This window comes from Sebastes fasciatus, chromosome 9 (assembly GCF_043250625.1).
Source record: "Sebastes fasciatus isolate fSebFas1 chromosome 9, fSebFas1.pri, whole genome shotgun sequence".
NCBI classification, from domain to species: domain Eukaryota; kingdom Metazoa; phylum Chordata; class Actinopteri; order Perciformes; family Sebastidae; genus Sebastes; species Sebastes fasciatus.
This window is the reverse complement of record NC_133803.1, coordinates 10,731,358-10,751,367: the sequence shown is the minus strand read 5'-3', so window position 1 is coordinate 10,751,367 and position 20,010 is coordinate 10,731,358. Positions and strand designations below refer to the sequence as shown.

The window sequence follows — 20,010 nt, the reverse complement described above, 5'->3', positions numbered from 1 at the left end:
GCTATGATCACCCAACGACAAAGGGCTTTGACATACGACCAGTCTGAAGAAACAACCTATTATCAGCACCTTTGTCTCTCTCTCTTTGTTTACGGTTATTACATGGTCTGAGCGATGCCATGAGCCGTAATAGCTTTCTGCTATAGACTCCTTTAAAACAGGCCGCTAATGACCAGCATGATTCCCATGCAGCCCATGTCTGGTCTTAATGGTTATGCGGCGTGGGTGGACGCATGTTCATTTAATTCCTTTCTCATCAGAGCAAAGTAGTTTGGCAAAGTCACATTAGGTGCCAATAACAAAACAGGCCTTGTTTTTCAGCATGCTGCCGATTCGGCCCAGCAACAATATGGGAGACTCCTGGGCCAAGCTGCTGCCACACGGGTGGATTTAGAGTCGTCCGGTGATTCAATAAGCCTGGGGGTATACTTGATCTTTCCCTGGCAGTGAAGTCATCAAGGCAAACAAATGAACGGGGATGGAGGGCCCTGCCTTCCTGCCTACCAGAGGCTATCTGTCTCAATCTGCTTTGGCTTTGGCTCTTCCACCTGGATAGAATGGAGCAAGCTTTAATCCTACCTGTGTGTGTGTGTGTGTGTGTGTGTGTGTGTGTGTGTGTGTGTGTGTGTGTGTGTGTGTGTGTGTGTGTGTGTGTGTGCGTGTGTGTGCATGTGTGTGTGTGTGTGTTTTATTTCTGCTCTGCTCTACCCAGGCAGACACCCCCCTAATGTCAGATGACTGAGCGCCACTACACAGCAGTTGCCATGGTTACCAGCCAGGTTCCGTGTACACGGATACTCATCGCAATTTTGATCTGCGGTGAAGCACTGATGGGAGAGCAAGAGTCCCACAAAACCACCCCCACACACACACACACACACACACACAACCCTACTTAAACAAGCTGTCATGCATGTACTGGATACGTGGAGAAATACTAGCATACATGCATCCACAAAATGTACACAGTCCACCCACATGGTGAGATAGTCATTCACCTACACGGAGCGCTCATCAGTACATATTGTGCTGCATATCATTAGACTGAGCGCGTCAGCAAACAGCCTGCTGGGCAGAATTATCAGCCCCACCAGAAGAAGTAGAACGAATCACAGTAGGTGATACACCGTGATGTCGCTATGCCTGGAAACCCCTTGCAACCAGTGCCACAAAACCACTCTCCATCTGCCTGTCTGTCTCTCTGTTGGTGTGTCTGTCTCTATGTTTCTTTGCTCTCTCTCTCTCTCTCTCACACACACACATACATACATGCAGGGCAGATTGGGAGCGCTCAGTCAGAGTAGAAGATGAAAGCGAGAGGGAGCTGTGTCCATGCCAGCGGAGCTGTGTGAGTGGGGAAGTGATGAAAGAGAGGCTCATTTAGTAAATTGACAGCCCCCCTTCAGGATTCTTCATCTTCTTCACCATGAAAGGGCCCCGAATCCTTCCAAACTCCCAGCTATTCTCACCAGGCGTGAAGAAACTGTCACATTCCAGCGAATGTTAACAATGACAGTGTTAGTATTTTAGTTGGAATCCATCTCTCTCCTGACTCCCACTGCTGCTTCATTCACTCCAGAGATGCACAGTGCAATACTTTCTGTTAATACTCTAATGCAATTTAAGATGTAAAAGGAAAGCTAGATAAGACAGAACTAAGTATAGGTAAAAAAGAATGTTTTCCACTCTACAAAAGGTGACAGATACACGTATATAGAGCGTAAATAGACCCTCAATATCTTATCTCAATGAGAAAATCCCCAAACTAATAAAGACACATAAAAGCTGTCGTCAGGGCGATTTCACTCGAGTGCATATTGTCCAGCACGGAAATGACGGGGTTAACTTGAACGGGCCCGGTTCTAATCAGGCACTGAAAAGTCTTTTCATAATCAAGGTAGCTAAAAGAAGGAAGCTTGCAGTTACAGGCAGCATGCTGCTCATAGCTAACTGTCTGCCGCTCAGTGGGGCTAAGTGGCAGACATCTTGCTAAGCTGAGAGGAGGAGCGCGTGAGGAATGCTGCTGACGGGAAGGCAGTTTTTAATTTTAAACTTTGGTTTTGCAAGAGCGGTGCAGTTGCACGAAGCAGCACAGGACAGGAGAGACACTTTTGAGATTGAATCAAGTGTTTACAGTGTGTTTGTACGGATCAAACTGTGTCCTTGTTAGAAGCAGTGCTTCTGGAATGTGCATCCTTGAAGTGATCGAAGTTGCTTGTTCTATTGCTGCAACAACTTTCTCCATCAATAGTCAGAATTAAATTTATTTGTATTTATATAAATTTCTTTATTATTACTATACTTCTAAATTTGTACATTTTTTAATTTATTATATTTTTTAATTTAATTTAATTTTAATCAAATTTAATTGAATTTTTTAATACTCGTATCCCAGAGCTACATATGCAATTATATGTACATACTATTTTATTTGTTGTGGTTTAGGTTGTTGTAATCTTTTTTCTTAAAGAAACAATAAAAAGCATGATTTAAAAAAAATAGAATTAACTGCCATTATAGTCAAAATAAGAAAACTCAAGCAATATGGGAGCAGGCCAAACAGCAGCACAGTACCATATATATATGTACGTATATACACGTATATATACTGTATATGAGATAGACCGTTGCAGATACATCAGGATCTGGCAAAGAGTTGTAGAGCAAAGGAGAGATTCTGAGGGATGAAGCTAAAGAAAGGAGGGTCAGCAGGGGAGAGTGGCTGTAATTCATACCAAGAGAAAAGCCACTGTGACAGCCCCTTACCTATTGCACAAACACCATGCTACCTCAATAAATCTCCCCTCGCATACACACACACACACGCACACACACACTCATCGGTTCAGCTGGCAAAGGCGCAGCAGAGTGAGTTACAGCGTGCCTCACATAGGTCATTGCTGCAGAAAAAAAGGCTGGGCAGTGCCAGCCAAATAGGCAGCTGAGATTCAGCGAGGACTGAACATCCGCTAGCTTCTGTGGGGATCAAATTAATTGGCCTACAGTATGTCTCCACTGGGAGTTGTATAACACAGGTGAGTAAATGTGTACATGGCAGTGGATTATACAGTGCTGAAAGAACCATTTGGGTGTGAAAAACAGTTGCAGTCCGTTTGCCTGAGGAAAACACCAAACTGCTGCACTTATCTAAATTGTGGGTTGGGCAAATGATTAGTGTAATGTTCATGGATTTGAATTTGGATTTGGGTTTTGGGGCATTTCTATCCACTAAAAGTGAGAAAACTTACCAGAACTCTGCCAGTGAGTGTCTGAGCGGAGATCATGACGCCGGCCCAGTCTTTCACTGAAGTCATCCATCCCACCTCGCTGATTGGGACTACCTCCTCCTTCTCATCGCCCTTTGGTTTGTCTGTCGGATTGTTGGCGGGATTGATCACCTTCTGGGCCTCCTTGAGGAAAAAAAACAATTATATATGTGTGAGGAAATAGAGCATATTAAAAAGATCCAAACAGGAGCATGGCTTGCTTTAGGGATAAGGAGAATCTACAGGGGAGAATTAAAAGGCACATATTGAAGTGGCATTTAACAGTGAGGATAGAAAGACATTCATGGCTGTGGGCAAATCTATTTCTCTTACAACCGGAAACCATGTGCAGACGCTCAGTCTCTGTAATTATCTCATAAGTCCAAGTCAAAATGTACTGAAAAAAGATAGATGCAATCATACCCAAATGTCACGTTTTTATCTAACAAAATATTCTGCTTCAATCATATTTGTTGGCGTTTAGCCTTTCAAAGACAACATTTTCACTGTGGTCAAAAACTGTTTACTTTCCCAAACACACCTCTATTAATGGGCAGTCTAGCACATTGACCGTATATAAGAGCGGATATAGTCATCGTGACGTCACCCATTGGTTTGTGGACTGCCGTTTTGAACCCTTGAGTTAGGCATTTTCCGTCGCCATGTTGGTCTTTTGCAACCAGAAGTGACACGAGAGGGTGGAGCTCAACCGAACACTGAATAAGACATTGTCAGGTGACCAAAAAGGTTATAATCAACTTTCGTGAACTGAAAACACACTGTGAAAGGGTTAAAGTTCTACGACAAAAACACAGACAACTCCCAGACCGGACAGCGCCGTGGTAGCAACCTGTCAATCACAAGGTGGCCATGCCCTAAAGCATCCCCTGCTTTATGGTCTATTTGGCTCTAAATGGGACCATAATTTACTAAATGAACATCATGCTGTATTGAAGAAGACTTGAAACTAGAGATTGAGACCATAAACTCATGTTTACAATGTTTACTGAGGTAATAAATCAAGTGAGAAGTAGGCTCATTTTCTCATAGACTTCTGTACAATCAGACTTCTATTTGCAACCAGAGGAGTTGCCCTGCTGGCTGTTAGATGTTGCCGACAAGTCTATCAGCAATCTAACAGCACCATAAATTACATTTACACTACCACAATAACACAAAATCATATTTTTCCTATTTTTTTTAGGATGATGACATTCAAAGCTTCATTTGAAAACCTCAACAGAAGCTTTGAATTAAAAAAAAATGACATTTGCTACAGCCTTCTGCCATACTCTAGAAGGCTGTTTTGATGGAGCCTTGGGGTGGGCATACAATAAATGCGTTAATACAATCTGTAGTTCAAACAAAGGGCCCAGAGCCGGCAAAAGTCCGCCGGGCGGTTTTTGATGGAAATGAGTGTGGGCCTTCGGGTGCTGGCAACATGGAGGGAAGCTCAACATTGTTCATTTACATACAGTATATACTACCCACATTGTAATGATGCAAAGCTGGTTGAAAATCCGCAAAGTATCCCTTTAAGTGGAAGGCTAAGGCTTCAATAGTCGTCCACGGTCATGACAAGCTACAACCTCTGAGGGCAAAAAAAAAAAAAAGACTGCGATTGCAGCCATCACTCCATGATGGCATCCATCTGCTATATGCTGAATCTGTGTGTTTGAATAAGTTTGAGCGCATGTGTGTTAGATAACGACAGAATGTATACATATGGCTCTTTAATCTAATTAATCCGCGCGGGTGAGAGACTAAAACTGTTGTTCTCGTGCAGGCCTTTCAACGTTCCTCCTCGTGTCCGACTGAGCGAGCAGAGTCGCATGGCAATTCATCGACATGCTTTGCTTGGCACAGTCACCGCATGCAGCTGTTCCTTTCCAGCCATTCACTCACTCCTGATTTGACACAAGCAGGCACTCAGCGTCCCTGTCCTTCTGGCGGAAAAGGGGAATGAGGAGATGTCCCTGTGTTTACCCCTTTGAGGCAATAAAATCCCACAATTGCATGCACAAAGAGGCAGAGTGAAGGTTTGTGTGTGTCACCCTCCACCTCATAAAAAACACATGGTGAAGCCCAGCAAATGGCGTCCACAGAGAATCCCTGGAATTGCAATAACTTTCAGCCCTCTTGATGGCGGCGGCCCATTGCTCCTTTCCAAGGAGGCAGGCTCGTATTACAGCAGGGCACACATGTAGCACTTGGAACGCATTTTACAATGTCCCTCCTCACTGTGACATCCGACAAGTAGCCATCAAAGCAGATTATGTGCGATGTCAACAAAAGCAAATTTGTTTCCCCGTACTGCACATGTCACATAGCTACAGTTTGTTTGGATGACCCCATAACATTCAAAAACGATGACGTACGTAACAAAAAAAAAAAAAAAGATTTATGTTTACGGTTTGTTTTTGTTGTTACACAAGACACATTTTGTTCCAGGAAGAGTACGTAACCAGAGGAAGGCCAAGCAGCCACTGCTGGGGGTGACCAACACAGTAACGTACCCACATGCAACACATAAACGACCCGGATTGCAACTTGGGTGTTTCTACAGGGCTAAAGAGCAGTGCTATTACAGAGTGCTCTGTCCATTTCAAGAGGATTGTCTGGTCAAATTGGATTACATTTCATAATGATATGGCATGGACACAGCTGCCATTTTCCTAATTTGATTCCGACCCCATAACAATGCCAATAAACTGGCCCTAAAAAAGCCTGACTTAGTCATAAGATCATTATCTGCTCCTGCTGCCGGGCCTCTCAGTACTGCAGTGGATAATTCACTTACTTGTGCTTTATATACTTGTTAAATAGCTCAGTGTTAGGAGACTCACAAACTTTTATAAAGTACCTATCATGAGTGAGGCATTTAGTCTGTGAAAGTCACACGCCTGATTATAAATGGTAGCTGCCATTAACTGGAAGCAACTCCCAACTGAAACGTTGGGATTGAATTACAGGATGTGTATGGGGTATAAACACCAGGGTTATTATAGTAAACAAAAACTTAAACTTAAATAAGCAGTGAAACATATTTATATATCCTTTAAGACTAAACTGAAATAATATTGCCTGATTAAAAAAATTATAATAAATAAATAAATGAAACTAACAAAAACTAAACTAAAGTGAAATCGAAAAGTCAAAACTAGAATAAAAACTAATTGGAATTTGAAAACTATTATAACCTTGACAAACACATTAACCCCCATTCAGAAAAAAGTGAGAATATTATTTGCAAGAGCTGCAACGATTAATTGATGAGTTGTCAACTGTTAATTGCCAACTATTTTGATAATCAATTAATTTGGTTTGAGTAATTTTTTAAGAAAAAAAGGTCAGAATTCTCTAAATTCCAGCTTCTTAAATGTGAATATTTTCTGGTGTCTTTACTCCTCTATGACAGTAAACTAAATATCTTTGAGTTTTGGACAAAACAAGACATTTGAGGACGTCATCTTGGGCTTTGGAAAACACTGATGGACATTTTTCATAATTTTCGGACATTTTATAGACCAAACAACTAATCAATTAATCAAGAAAATATTCGACAGATTAATCGACAATGAAAATAATCGTTTGTTGCCAACTATTATTTGCCAACAGAAAGAGTGAACAAGTAAGAGGTGAATCTAAAAAGTTATTAACCTGATGCAGATATACAGTGGTGCGAAGTTGAGTGCTCTGACGGATGTCCATCACCTTCCACTCCAACAATATAGGTTCAATTTCTAGCTCAAAACCAAGAACTTTTCTGCTGTGACTACAGTTTTGGATTCCAACTTTATATTTAATTCACATTAAATTAAATAAACTTAATTCTCAACCAATGTATTTCCAAATCTTAACTATTGAATTTTCTTTTCATGAGTTCCTGTTGCCTGAAAGCTGGAGGATATGGTAATATGCACATAGTCAAATATGCATATCTAACTGAATACGCAGGCTGCATGACTAAGATTCTGTCTTCTTTTAAACTCCCAACCACCCACCACCCCACGTCCATACTCCTTCAGTACTGTCTTGACTACGCAGCCAACATGCGTCTCGCCCGTCACATGCTGCAAATTCTCAGCATGCGGGTCACAGTGCACAGGGATGTCTAAAGTTTCACTCTGATTGGCTGTGTGCCTGCTCGATAGCACTCCAGGCATGTTGTGGTGGCGTAGTAGTATGTGCTAGTCTGTGCTCAGCATTTACTTCTTAGCCAGAGGGCCCCACCAACTTCATACTCCGCACACGTAGGATAGGAGAGGAACACACCACATCACACTAAAGCTACTGTATGTCACGAAAGTCACGTCTCACAGTAGGCAGTACCTGTTCCTAGCTCTCCTCGCTACCGTTTACCTCCAAATCACGCCTTCAGACATTAGACCTGTCGCAACGATTTTGTGGTAAATACTGCTAACTGACTGCTGCATCACATCATGGAAACACCAAACAATGTCTTCCTGAATTAGTTTGGTAAAAGACAAACTACAGCGTAGTTAGACACGGATTGTACAAGGATTTCAAGACATCTGTGTCCTCCACGGATGCCAGGTTAAAAATGGGAATAGCAATTCTCACTGGCACACCCCCGAACATGGAGGCTATGAGAACACATTGAGCAGCAGTAATGTTTTACTGTGTGTGCGCGTGTGGTGGAGGGGAACACATGAATAATGGATGCAGTCCCAAACTGATGGTTGGGCAGATCGGAAGAGACAATGTAAACAAGGAATTTCTTCTAGTTCATTTGAGTGGCCGGCGGTCGGCCTGAGCCCAGGGAGAGAGGAGCACCGAAGCAGGCTGCCATGGGAGAATCCATCTGCTGGCTATATATACACACCTGTGATGTCAAACAGAGAGCGAGACAGGCAGAGGAGGGGGAGGGGGTGTGAGAGGGAGCAGCAGGGGTCTATAAATGTGTTTATAACCAAACTCAAAAGGGGGGAAATGATATGATGATATGATGCAAGAAACAAGGATTTCTAAATAAATATCACGTCAATGTGAATGGTGTGTTGATGCACACCTAGTAAACAGGTACATAGGAGAATCAAGTCCTTGTCAGCACTAAGTTTGTTGAAAACGCAATGTTTCATGTTTGTCTTTAAAGTTACAACCTTTAGTATTTTCTTAAAATCCCAATTTTTCATACTATTAATGGTCAGGATTTTTCAGCAATAGCCTTTCGATGTTTATACATTCAGTAATTACCTCTCTATATAGTGGATTTGATTGTTAGTCAATGCATGTATGTAATTCAGTGTTGTTACGTTTTTTAATAATATCTCACTGACTATGTTTACATGCACACTAATGTTCCGCCATTATTCTGAATATAAAAATGTTACAAATTTGACCGGGGTCATGTAAACAGCATATTCCCTTCGGATATTGGAATTATAGGCCATATTGCGAGTGGAGCATTTTCCGATTAAGACATGTGGGATATGCCGATATTATTCGGTTTTAGGAGCATTCTTTGAACATGTAAACAGCGCATTCGGAATATGTGTCTCAATTGGGGTTTTAACAGCAGTTAGCGACACACGGACCCACGGCCTCTTGCCTGTTTACGACCAGCTCTGTGTGTTGTACACAAACCAACTAGCCGACAGTTTGCAGAGATGCATGCTCTAAAGAAAAGCCCAGGCCATCAAATACCAACGCTTTGTCATGGCCGTCGGCGCCCAATACAGATGCTTCAGGCACCCTTGAGAATGAGAAGTACTGGGCTTTCCATTAACTACAATGTAAACCCATCCACGTCAATATGAACACTTGGGGAAAGTGCGCTGGGAGTGTGGTGACGTAGCTTTAAGAGGGAAAAGAGACACACCGGGCGGGTGGGAGGAGAGGTGGATGGATCCAACAAACTGTTTGTGTTCCGTGCGTCACGATACAATCAGCTGATCGTTCATGTCCCATGTTCACAAACTATCAGTGTCATTTTCACTGCACAAATGTCCGACCCTGTTGTTTTTTTCCTAAACCTAACTATAGTGGGTTTTTATTGCCTGAAGCTAAGCATGTGTTTTTGTTTACTTGACAACATTAAGCAGGTGTTTACTGCGACCGAACAGTGACAGCGAGGGTTCTGACTAAGCGTCAGTATATGACGAGTCGGTAGGAGAAGGCATTGCACAGCTATATCAGAGCTGTACTAAGTTACTGCTAATGCAAACCAAACATTTCCTACTGCTGTTGGTTCACATTAAAAGTGTTGGACTGTTGCTTTGTGAAGCAGTCACAGGAAACGCTGTGTACTTGTCACTGAGATTAGAACTGACAGAGATTGCTCATCAAAAATGCTTCTGTTAAACAAGACAACGGGCATTTTCAGCATTTTTTTTGTCAGTGGTTTTAGATATTGCAGGGAGCAGCCACAGTGAGCTGTTACAGTAGATGAAGAGCTGCAGGCGACAGGCCGCACACCTCTCAGCAAGGTAAACAACTTTTTACTGTGCCCTGCTGTATTTTTGACAGACTTGTTTATTTTACAAAAGGGAATTTTGTGTGTTTTTTTTATCAAAAGAGTGTTTACTGTAGTATTAAACCGCACTCACTGTTGGCACCAGTAACCTCGTCATCTTAAAGTATTATAACTTTAAGATGATAGTATGCTGATACTTGAACTGGGTCTTGTTTGATCCACTAATGTCCCGTTTTTAAACTTTTCTTTGGCCTGACCTTTATGAGCAGTAATGATGTCTCAGGTCCTGGTGATTTGACACATTTAATTGTTGTTACATATGTGTATTCATATTGTTCAATAAACAAATAAATTAGCGCCGACAGAAAGCAGGAATTCATCTTCTTCTAAATAAATAAAAATAAAAATGTGATAAGAGAAATGCTAAACAACACTCTGCTACAGTACATACAGCATTGAGCAGATTATAGGCACTTTATGGAGTCATTAATGTGAAAAGTGTTCATGTAAAATCTGTTCAATATTCTATTTAAAAAATGTACAGTATGTAGTTCAACCTCCTACTTCAGGAAACCTTTTTATAACACAGATGAGCAGTGTTAATATTAGGATTGTACCAATTAACAGAGCACACAGGGGAGGCCTGGTAATAATGAGAAAGACATGACACAGGAAAAAAGACAGAGAGGGACTAACAGCGACAGGGACAAACAGACAGAGGCTATAGACGAGGAGACGAAGGAGGACACCTACTCAAACAAAGACGCAAAGACGATGGAATGACAGCACGATAAAGCAAGGCGGGCAAAGACAATGACAGAGAGACGCGGAGTACAAGACATCAAGAGAGACGGGAAACTGAGCAAACGCAGGACAGACAGACAGAGAAGGGGGGAGACAGTGACAGAGAGACAAAGATACTGCAAGACAAGGACATAAACAAATGGGGGAAAGAGGGACAGCAGGACAGATTGGGAGCAAGAGAAATGTGATGTGAGAGTTTTTTGAGGGATCCGGAGACAAGAGAGCGAGACAAGAGAGGAAAGTCAAGAGAGCGAGACAGGAGCATGCCCATGTGACTCCGCTGATCTAACAGGACTTGGCTTAAGCGCAGCTGTTCCTCTGGCTTTCGTCCGCATCGCTGGGAAAACTCTATTCCAGTGCGAGAGGCTATTTATAGACTCACCCAGGGAGACGTGAAACTAGTGAATCTCATAACATGCTCCGTTCCCCGTTTGCTATTTTAATGCCGGTACAGTTACCCAGTGTCCCTGGGTTACAGGCCTACACTGGGTCACGGCAAAAGAGGGAAGAGGGAGGAAGAACAAGGAGCCTCTTCACATACAAATGTGCACGCACGTGTACACAGGTGCAAGGCTGAATCTGACAAGGCCATGTGGAGAAAGGATGTTATTTCTGTGTATAGGTCACGCCTGCTGAGCCATATAGAACTAAAGGAGGGCAAATGGTGCAGGCTAATTACCATCAGGCCACAGGAAATGCCATGTGACTTGAGTGATGCACCTCCGCGACAATATATAATACATTATGGCAAAACCAAGAGATCAAAGTGCAAAAACAAAGAGGAGTATTCTGATTTGAGATGATGGGATGATCCCGAGGTTAAGGGCTTACTTGGGCTGCCATGTGTTTGATTTAGGGATTACACAGGTACAGCCTACAATGCAATCTGCTCAGGGCGGCACCCATACATGTCACCGCTATCAACATATTTTTCCTATCACCACAGAAATGTGATTTTTTGGAATCTGGGAAGTGCAAAATATTTTTTTTTCCAGAATATCACAAATTCCCGCATTGTGCACCGAGAAACTATAAGATTCAAGCCATGATTACATATCAACATCTCTTTGAAATAGGGCAGGTATTATTATTTTGGTGATGTAAATTAGTGACAAACAAATTCCTCCATACTGGGAAGTCAGCTGGGATTTGGTAATGGTTGATTTTAACCAATTACTCATTTTTATATTTTGATCTCCCTCTCGCCTCTCAAAAATAGAAAGAGGAGTAACCGCCTGTGGACCGGCCTCCACTGGTGTGATCACTGGTCTCATCAAGGATACCAAAGCTATCAGTGTCACTGAAAAGTTTGTCCATCACCAGAATCACTATCAGCCCTGTGCTGCCCCTCTGTGCCAAGCTCATTGAGCACTGCGGGCCAGAGTCGGATTAGACGATTTGTGGACCCTGAACTAAATAGATGACATCAACGATGTCGGCAAACAGGAGGACAAGCCAAACCGTGTACATCTCTCTGCATCACCGCTGGACAAGCACGCCCATCTGCACAAGCGGACAGGGGAACTCATTCCTCAAAATGGCTGCGCTCCAAGTAAGCTTTTTGTCCCGACTGTGACGTCTCCTCGGCTAGCGGAGAGAAACAATAAGACGAGCGATATGAAAAAGCATAATGTAAGCCTGGCAGCGCATGCCGACTATATAAAAGACGTACATTCTTTCATGTCCCTCCGCTCAAACAAAAGAGGACAGAATAAAGACATGTCTGCATTAGTGTCGCTTCCTGACGACTGGAGGGAAAATGAAAGATGAAAAAAAAAAAATTATGTACCGTGCTGTTGATTCATAATGCTGTACTGCACCTCTCTTCCATTGATACAACATTTCAAGCCCCAGTGGTCCGGGATAAAAATAGACGACGAAGTGAATTGTGGGAGATTGAAAGGTCTGCTGCACTTGTCATCCGTAACGTCTTTGGCCGTCTATTATCTGCTGACATTAACATAATAAACCTCAGTGGATTAAATGAGGGCATACTAAAGATATAGGTTATATAAGAAAAGAACCTGAATGAATGCACGTTTTTCATCAGAACATTTCCGGTGTTTAAAGCCCGGCTAAAGAGCGTTTAAAATGAGCAAATGCATGGCTGTATCTCTATCCCCTGTAGATGTAGTTGTTTGGCAGCTGAACGCTGTAGGAGCTTTAACAGTCGGGAGAACAAACAAAGTAACACTAACCGCCGTTTTCACTTAGTTTACTATGTGGCTGAGCAAAAAATGGCACCGCAGCAGTTTCAGACCTCAAAAAATCGATATCATAATTTTCTTTGCACTCTCCATTACTCTTAGAAACCCAGAGAGACGGCTGATACCACGTAGTAGGAATTTGTACCCAGCGATCTCCTCTGCTCCCGTCTGTGAAGCCTTATAATTCACCCTAAACAAGGTGAGCAGCTGTCAATCAAAGCTCTACGCCTCTGACAAGAAGCTCGTCGGCACTCTTGCTGATCTTTGCTTCTACTGTATTTGACTGCGAGTACCGATAATTGCCCCTGTAATCACCGCGGAAACCAGACATTAAAAAGATTTATGGCCTCCGACACAAGAGACCATGAAAACAAATAAGAGACAACGTAATTACTTTAATGTAGATGGAGGAGTGCGAATTTAACTGTGTAGGGGAAAAAAAGCACCATTCATGTGAAGTCATTACATACCACACACACGCAAATCACATTCCCATCATGTCCATATGCAATAATTGGACATTTAATTCTTGACAGGTGTAATTTATATCGGGTTTCTTTCCAATCTAGAGGTGGCTTGTTACTATGGTGATACACACACAGGCTCACATTCTTGTTTTCTATGCAAATGAGCTCTGACTTGAAAGGAAACGCTTCAAATTGGTCCATTTAATAAACCAGACGAATGGCCTTCAATGTATTCGCTTACACGGGAAGAATCTAGAAGCGGCGGTTAGCGCACCAAGGACGGAAATCACAGTTTACATACATTACCTGCTGAAAGTCTTTGATTCTTTGTATAAATGTATGAGAGATCATTCTGACTAGGGCTGTCAGTCAATTAAAATATTTAATTGTGATTGATCACATGATTGTCCATAGTTAATCACATTTTTATCTGTTCAAAATGTACCTTAAAGGGAGATTTATCAAGTATTTAATACTCTTATCAACATGGGAGTGGGCAAATATGATTGCTTTATGCAAATGTATGTATATATGTATTATTGGAACTCATTTAACAACACAAAACAATGACAAATATTGTATAGAAACCCTCACAGGTACTGCATTTAGCATTAAAAAAATCATAACATGGCAAACTCAAGCCCAACAGGCAACAACAGCTGTCAGTGTGTCAGTGTGCTGACTTGACTATGACTTGCCCCAAACTGCATGTGATTATCATAAAGTGGGCATGTCTGTAAAGGGGAGACTCGTTGGTACCCAAATAACCCATTTTCATTCACATATCTTGAGGTCAGAGGTCAAGGGACCCCTTTGAAAATGGCCATGCCAGTTATTCTTCACCAAAATTTAGTGCAAGTTTGAAGCATTATTTGGCTTTATTATTGAGCTAGTATGACATGGTTGGTACCAATGGATTCCTTAGTTTTTTTAGTTTCATATGATACCAGTATCTTCACTCTAGCTTCAAAACTGAGCCTGCTACACTCCAAAAATCGCAAGTTGCGTTAATGTGTGAAAGAAATTCGTGACATTAAAACAAATTTGCTTTAACGCATTATTATCACAGCCCGAAACTATATATATATATATTTTTCCAGAGTGGGTTGCATACCATTTTATCAAATTAGAAAGTAGGTGGAATGAAAAAAAAGCCACATGCTTGAATGTCATCAGGCTGTAGAGCCATCAGTGGCACAATCACCTGAGGCTAATTTCCACCATTTTGTCAACAGCAATGTTCATGTGAATCGATGCTACTGGATGAATATACATGCGGAGCACTCAAGACGAGCACGCTTAGAGAATAGCTAAACAAGGTCCCAAAGCATTTAGACATCATGAGAAATATACGTCCAATGTTCCACATATTTGAAAAAAAGCCTTCTGCCTTAGAGTCCGCTGTACTTTGACATTTCTTTGGAGTAATTGTCTGTCATGTTTGCAGTAAACGCTAAAGTGACATTCCTCGAAATGACGTTGTTGTCCTTGTGATGTTCTTGTTGCTTAGAACCACCAAACTCTTTCTGTTCAGCTATACCCTGAAGGTTGACTCTATTTTCTATTATTGCTATAACAAACAGGACTTTCATCCATTCAAGGGCAATGGACAATTTTGTGCGAGTGTATGTGTGTATATATACAGTATATGTGTGTTAAGGGCAATGATTGATTTCGATTTCAGCTGGGGCTCGGTTTGTGTCGGCATCGCTTACCACACCTATGAATCAGGAGGTAATAGTGTGCCTCTGAGATCGCTGCCTGTCTGGACCTCCTAACCGTGGAGCCTGTGGTAGAACTCCTATCTCCGCTAACAGAGCTCCATCAGCAGCAGGATGCTCTCAGCTGCACACGGCACTACACAGCCAAAAAACTGAGGTCATTCTTTTTTATAAAAACACGTGTTTTAACCACACTGGTTCTCGTCTCAATACATTGATATCATGTTGGCTGGAAGACTGGTATAAGAGAAAGGTTAAAGGTACCCTGTGGAGTTTGGATACATACAATGTTTACATTCAAAAATGTAACGTCATTGAGTACTAACAAATGTTTCTTAACTATTCAAGGTCAATGCCTAACCTTAACCATTCAAGGTCAATGACTAGCCTTAACTATTCAAGGTCAATGCCTAACCTTAACCATTCAAGGTCAATGACTAGCCTTAACCATTCAAGGTCAATGCCTAACCTTAACCATTCAAGGTCAATGACTAGCCTTAACTATTCAAGGTCAATGCCTAACCTTAACCATTCAAGGTCAATGACTAGCCTTAACCATTCAAGGTCAATGCCTAACCTTAACCATGCAAGGTCAATGACTAGCCTTAACCATTCAAGGTCAATGACTAGCCTTAACCATTCAAGGTCAATGACTAGCCTTAACTTTTCGAGATCAATGCCTAACCTTAACCATTCAAGGTCAATGACTAGCCTTAACTTTTCGAGATCAATGCCTAACCTTAACTATTCAAGGTCAATACCTAACCTTAACCATTCAAGGTCAATGACTAGCCTTAACTATTCAAGGTCAATGCCTACTTAACTATTTGATGTAATTGCCTAACCTTAACCATTCAAAGTCATTGCCTAAACTTAACCATTCAAAGTCATTGCCTAAACTTAACCATTCAAGGTCAATGCCTAACCTTAACTATTGAAGGTCAATGCCTAACCTTAACTATCTTGCGAGAGTTTCCCAAATTGTGGGTTATCTAAACATGACCCCTTTTCAGGTCAAATTGCAACCATTTCCTGCCACTGACTGTCAACCCTTGACCTTGTCTAGTCTTTGGTAGCGCTTTTGCAATTTCAGAAGCCCTTGAATTAAATTTGCTTCAATCAATTTAAATGTTTAATAGACAAACCTGACCCTCTACCACACATGAAATACGTAACAACTGACAGTGACTTGAAGGAATAAACTTAAGAATGCTGTTATTCTTTTATTTATGTGTCAGAAGATACAGCAACTGAGCAGAATCAGCCAACAACGGGCTACATAGGTTTTCCACGAGGGCTACAAAACATTTATTACCGTTTAATCCACACCTTGTAATCCTTCTGAAAGCCTTCTAATCACTTACTCTATCCAATATTTACTATGCTTCATTATATCAAAGCATACAAGAAGAAAGATATTATGATAAAACACATACTCATGTTATTCATTACGTTGGCAGATGTGCTATTCGGCAGATGTAAAAAAAAAAAAAGAAGCTTGAATTAGTTAAAAGAGGGATTGATTTTCAATTTAAGTGATAATCATCTGTGGCAGTCCTGTACATTGCATATTTTATGTTAATATAATGCAAGAACCAACTACAAGTATTTCCATATTCAATCATGTTGTCTTTAGGAGTTTTATAAATAAAGGTTTTGTGGACCCTGTTAATGATGATAATGTTAATGTTAACTCCCTTCAGTGTATTTAAAGAGTAGCAGCAGCGCAGAGGGCAACAACAGCAGCAGCTACAACAACAGTCTTATCAAGCAGTCACCTGTCTTAACCCTGATCACATATTGCCCTCAGAACACTTTAATGAGCTTTCCTCCCAAACACAGACAGACGGAGAGCTCTCCGTCAATAAGCGACTCAGCGTACAACAGACAGATGAAATCGGGGGGCCCATTACGTTCTGCAGAACGGGCTGTTGTTTCGGTGTTTTCCAGGAGCTGAAAACAAACGAGACGGTAGCTATTGCCCTAATTGGTTCCCTGCTGTCTAACCGGCACTGATCAATGACCCCCAATCTATAAAGAGCAACATCCAGACTGACTGGCAGATACATTTTTAACAGCAAAGCTGGAGGTGCGGGTGGAAGTTTTAGGTACAGATGCTCAAAACACTATGTTAAAATACTATATAGAAACAAACAAATCAGCCCAGGACCACAACAGGTCAAATGATTTTCATGACAAATATATGTATTGTTACTATGTATTCATGTACAGTATGTATGTATCAGTGCTCAAAGTGGGCCGGTACTTCTACATTTGACTCTTTAGCGTACTGTGACTTTTTCTTGCGCACCGTCCCTTCTCACAAGCTGCCGGTACTCTTTTCGGCCCTCTCCATATCAGGTTCTCTGTGCGATTCATAATCATACAGCACAGCGCCAGCATTTTTACGCCGTGCCTCTTAAGCCGTATGAAACAAAAAAACATCGTAGAGAGAATCTGGATGAGCCACGGCATGGCACGCACAGGGGAGAGGGGGTGAGAACGAGGGTGTTGTAATTAAAACGTCCACGTCCTCTACGTAAAATAATAAGTGTACTGTTCATCAGAACTTTTTGTCATTTATGAACAAATATAATTGATGAAACATTATTTAAAAGTTTCCTGAATCTCCTCTTTTGATTTACAGAATAGGATTTTACAGAAGAATTAAATGTTCAGATGAAGGCTGTTATATGTGTAAATAATAAATCATGTATTTAACAATAGCAATATTCTCTTTAAGCTTTTTGGGCATTATCTAAAGAAATAATAATGGTCCGACCAAAATGAATGGAAAATTGCATAGTTTTAAGTCAAATACCTTCAAATGTTCTTAGGGGAGGACCCCAAACCCAATATCTCGGAGAGATTCACTGAATTTGTAGGTCATAGTTTGTGATGTAAATGGGAGTATTACTACTACTACTACTACTACTACTACTACTACTATACACACAGTGTAGCCTATACACTTAGATATGAACATGTACCAACAGTGCAAAAAGAAGAATTATGTATCCATAATCAAACAGAGTGGATTCTTAATTTCTTAATTGGTTGAATCAATTACTCTCATGGGAGAAAGAGTTTATGTTCTGTGTTATGCATTTGAACATTCGCTTTGGAGGCCATTTGTGCGTTTGGATTGGACCAGAAAAACAACTCTTGTTATTTAATGAATCAGTCCCTCCAGAAAATGTGTAACCACAGAACAACAGATGAGTGGGAGATGTTGCATGGGCACTGCAGTCCATGCATAAGATATGAATGACTAAGTATGAGCACAGGCTTTCAACACGCCAAGGTAGCAGATGTAGCAGCTTGTTCAAATAATGGTTTTGATAAACTTAGATTTACAAAGACACAAAAATGTAAAATGTTAATACACAAGCGTGGAAGTGTGGATTACTGTATCTTAACAGGTGAGGAGCCTTCATCTTCCACTGCTATATCTTCAGAGCGCTCACATTGGAGAACCTCTCTCTATGATTCCTTTCGATTTGCCCTCTCCTCCCTACCCATCATCCAATCAAACCACTATTATACACAGTCACAGTTGGCCGACCATCAATCAATCCCTTGATACAGTTTGAGGTAAACTGGTACAGCCACACATCTCTCCATCTCCCCATCCTCCATTTCTTCTCTTCCACTTCCATTATCATCTCTCTTCCGTTCCTCTCCATTTCTTTCCACTCTCTCCTCTCCTCTCTTTTCCACTCCACGCCACTCCACCGGCTTAAGAGAAGCCAGAAGAGACCAAAGAGATTACGCTCGCTCTCTGCTTGAGAGACAGGTCTCATTACCTTTATCTTCTCCTGATGCAATAATACTCTCAAAACTCTCACCGGTGCGCAGGACTCCGTGAATATATTGAGACGAGCTTAAGCCACACGTTTGATGTGGAACAAAAGCAAAAGAGGAATAGGTTTAAATTTTAATTATGGCTGTCAATGGATTAAAATATTTAAACCGCGATTAATCACATGATTGTCCATGATTAATCTCGATTAATCGCAAATTAATCACACATTTTTCATCCGTTCAAAATGCACCTTAAAGGGTGATTTGTCAAGTATTTAATACGCATGGGAGTGGGAGTGGACAAATGTGCAAATGTACATATTTATTATTGGAAATCAATTAACAACACAAAGCAATGATAAATATTGTCCAGAAACCCTCACAGGTACTGCATTGAGCATTAAAAAATGCTCAAATCATAACATGACAAACTGCAGCCCAACAGGCAACAACAGCTGTCACTGTGTCAGTGTGCTGACTTGACTATGACTTGCTCTTAAACTGCATGTGATTATCATATCATTATCATATCAAATTTCCATTGCAGTTTTTCCTCGCCAAAATTTAGCGCAACTTTGGAGTAATATTATAGTCTCCTTTGCGACAAGCTAGTATGACATGGTTGGTACCAATGGATTCCTTAGGTTTTCTAGTTTTTTTTACTATTTTTTGGGGTTTTGACTTTATTTGATAGAGATAGTGATAGTCATGAAAGGGGGAGAGAGAGAGAGAGAGAGAGGGGATGACATGGATTTGAACCCCGGGCCGCTGCAGCAAGGACTCATACATAGGGTACATGGGGCGCCCTTTAAGTTTTCTAGTTTCATATGATACCAGTATCTTCACTCTAGCTTTAAAACTGAGCCCAATACAACCTAAAAATCGCAAGTTGCGTTAATGCGTTAAAGAAATTAGTGCCGTTAAAACGAATTTGTGTTAACACGTTATTATTGCGTTTACTTTGACAGCCATAGTTTTATTCAACAGTTCCCCTGGTTAGTTGTCTGCTAATTGTGCAAAAACAGCAAAAAAAAACAGGGTAATGAGGAGGCTTAAACAAAGTTGGATTTAAATTCTTCCGATTTCTGAGAATGTGTCGATTAGCTCCTCAAAATGCGTGACACAACACAGGGGTCAACAATGTTATTTGGGAAATAAAAAAGGCAGTCATCTGAGCCTAATGATTCAGAGACTTGCCCTTGATTTGAGAACAGCTCAGAGGCTAACAAATGGAAGTGCAAATGATTTTCTAACTCCAGGCTCATTTAATCAGTTTAAATTTAGATCTCACACCTCCCACTGGGG

The 20,010-nt window shown here is 41.2% G+C and overlaps 1 protein-coding gene across 14 annotated transcripts in view; it reads right to left on the bottom strand.

The window, feature by feature from the left end:
- kcnma1a (potassium large conductance calcium-activated channel, subfamily M, alpha member 1a) overlaps positions 1 to 20,010 on the bottom strand; it is a 182,607-nt gene that overhangs the window by 131,013 nt on the left and 31,584 nt on the right. For 13 of the 14 annotated variants that reach the window (XM_074645990.1, XM_074645993.1, XM_074645991.1 and 10 more), the window contains exon 2: positions 3,249 to 3,410. In XM_074645990.1, coding sequence (XP_074502091.1) covers positions 3,249 to 3,410 — 162 coding nt within the window. The remainder of the gene's footprint in view (positions 1 to 3,248; positions 3,411 to 20,010) is intronic. The other variant, XM_074645981.1, reaches the window with a different exon arrangement.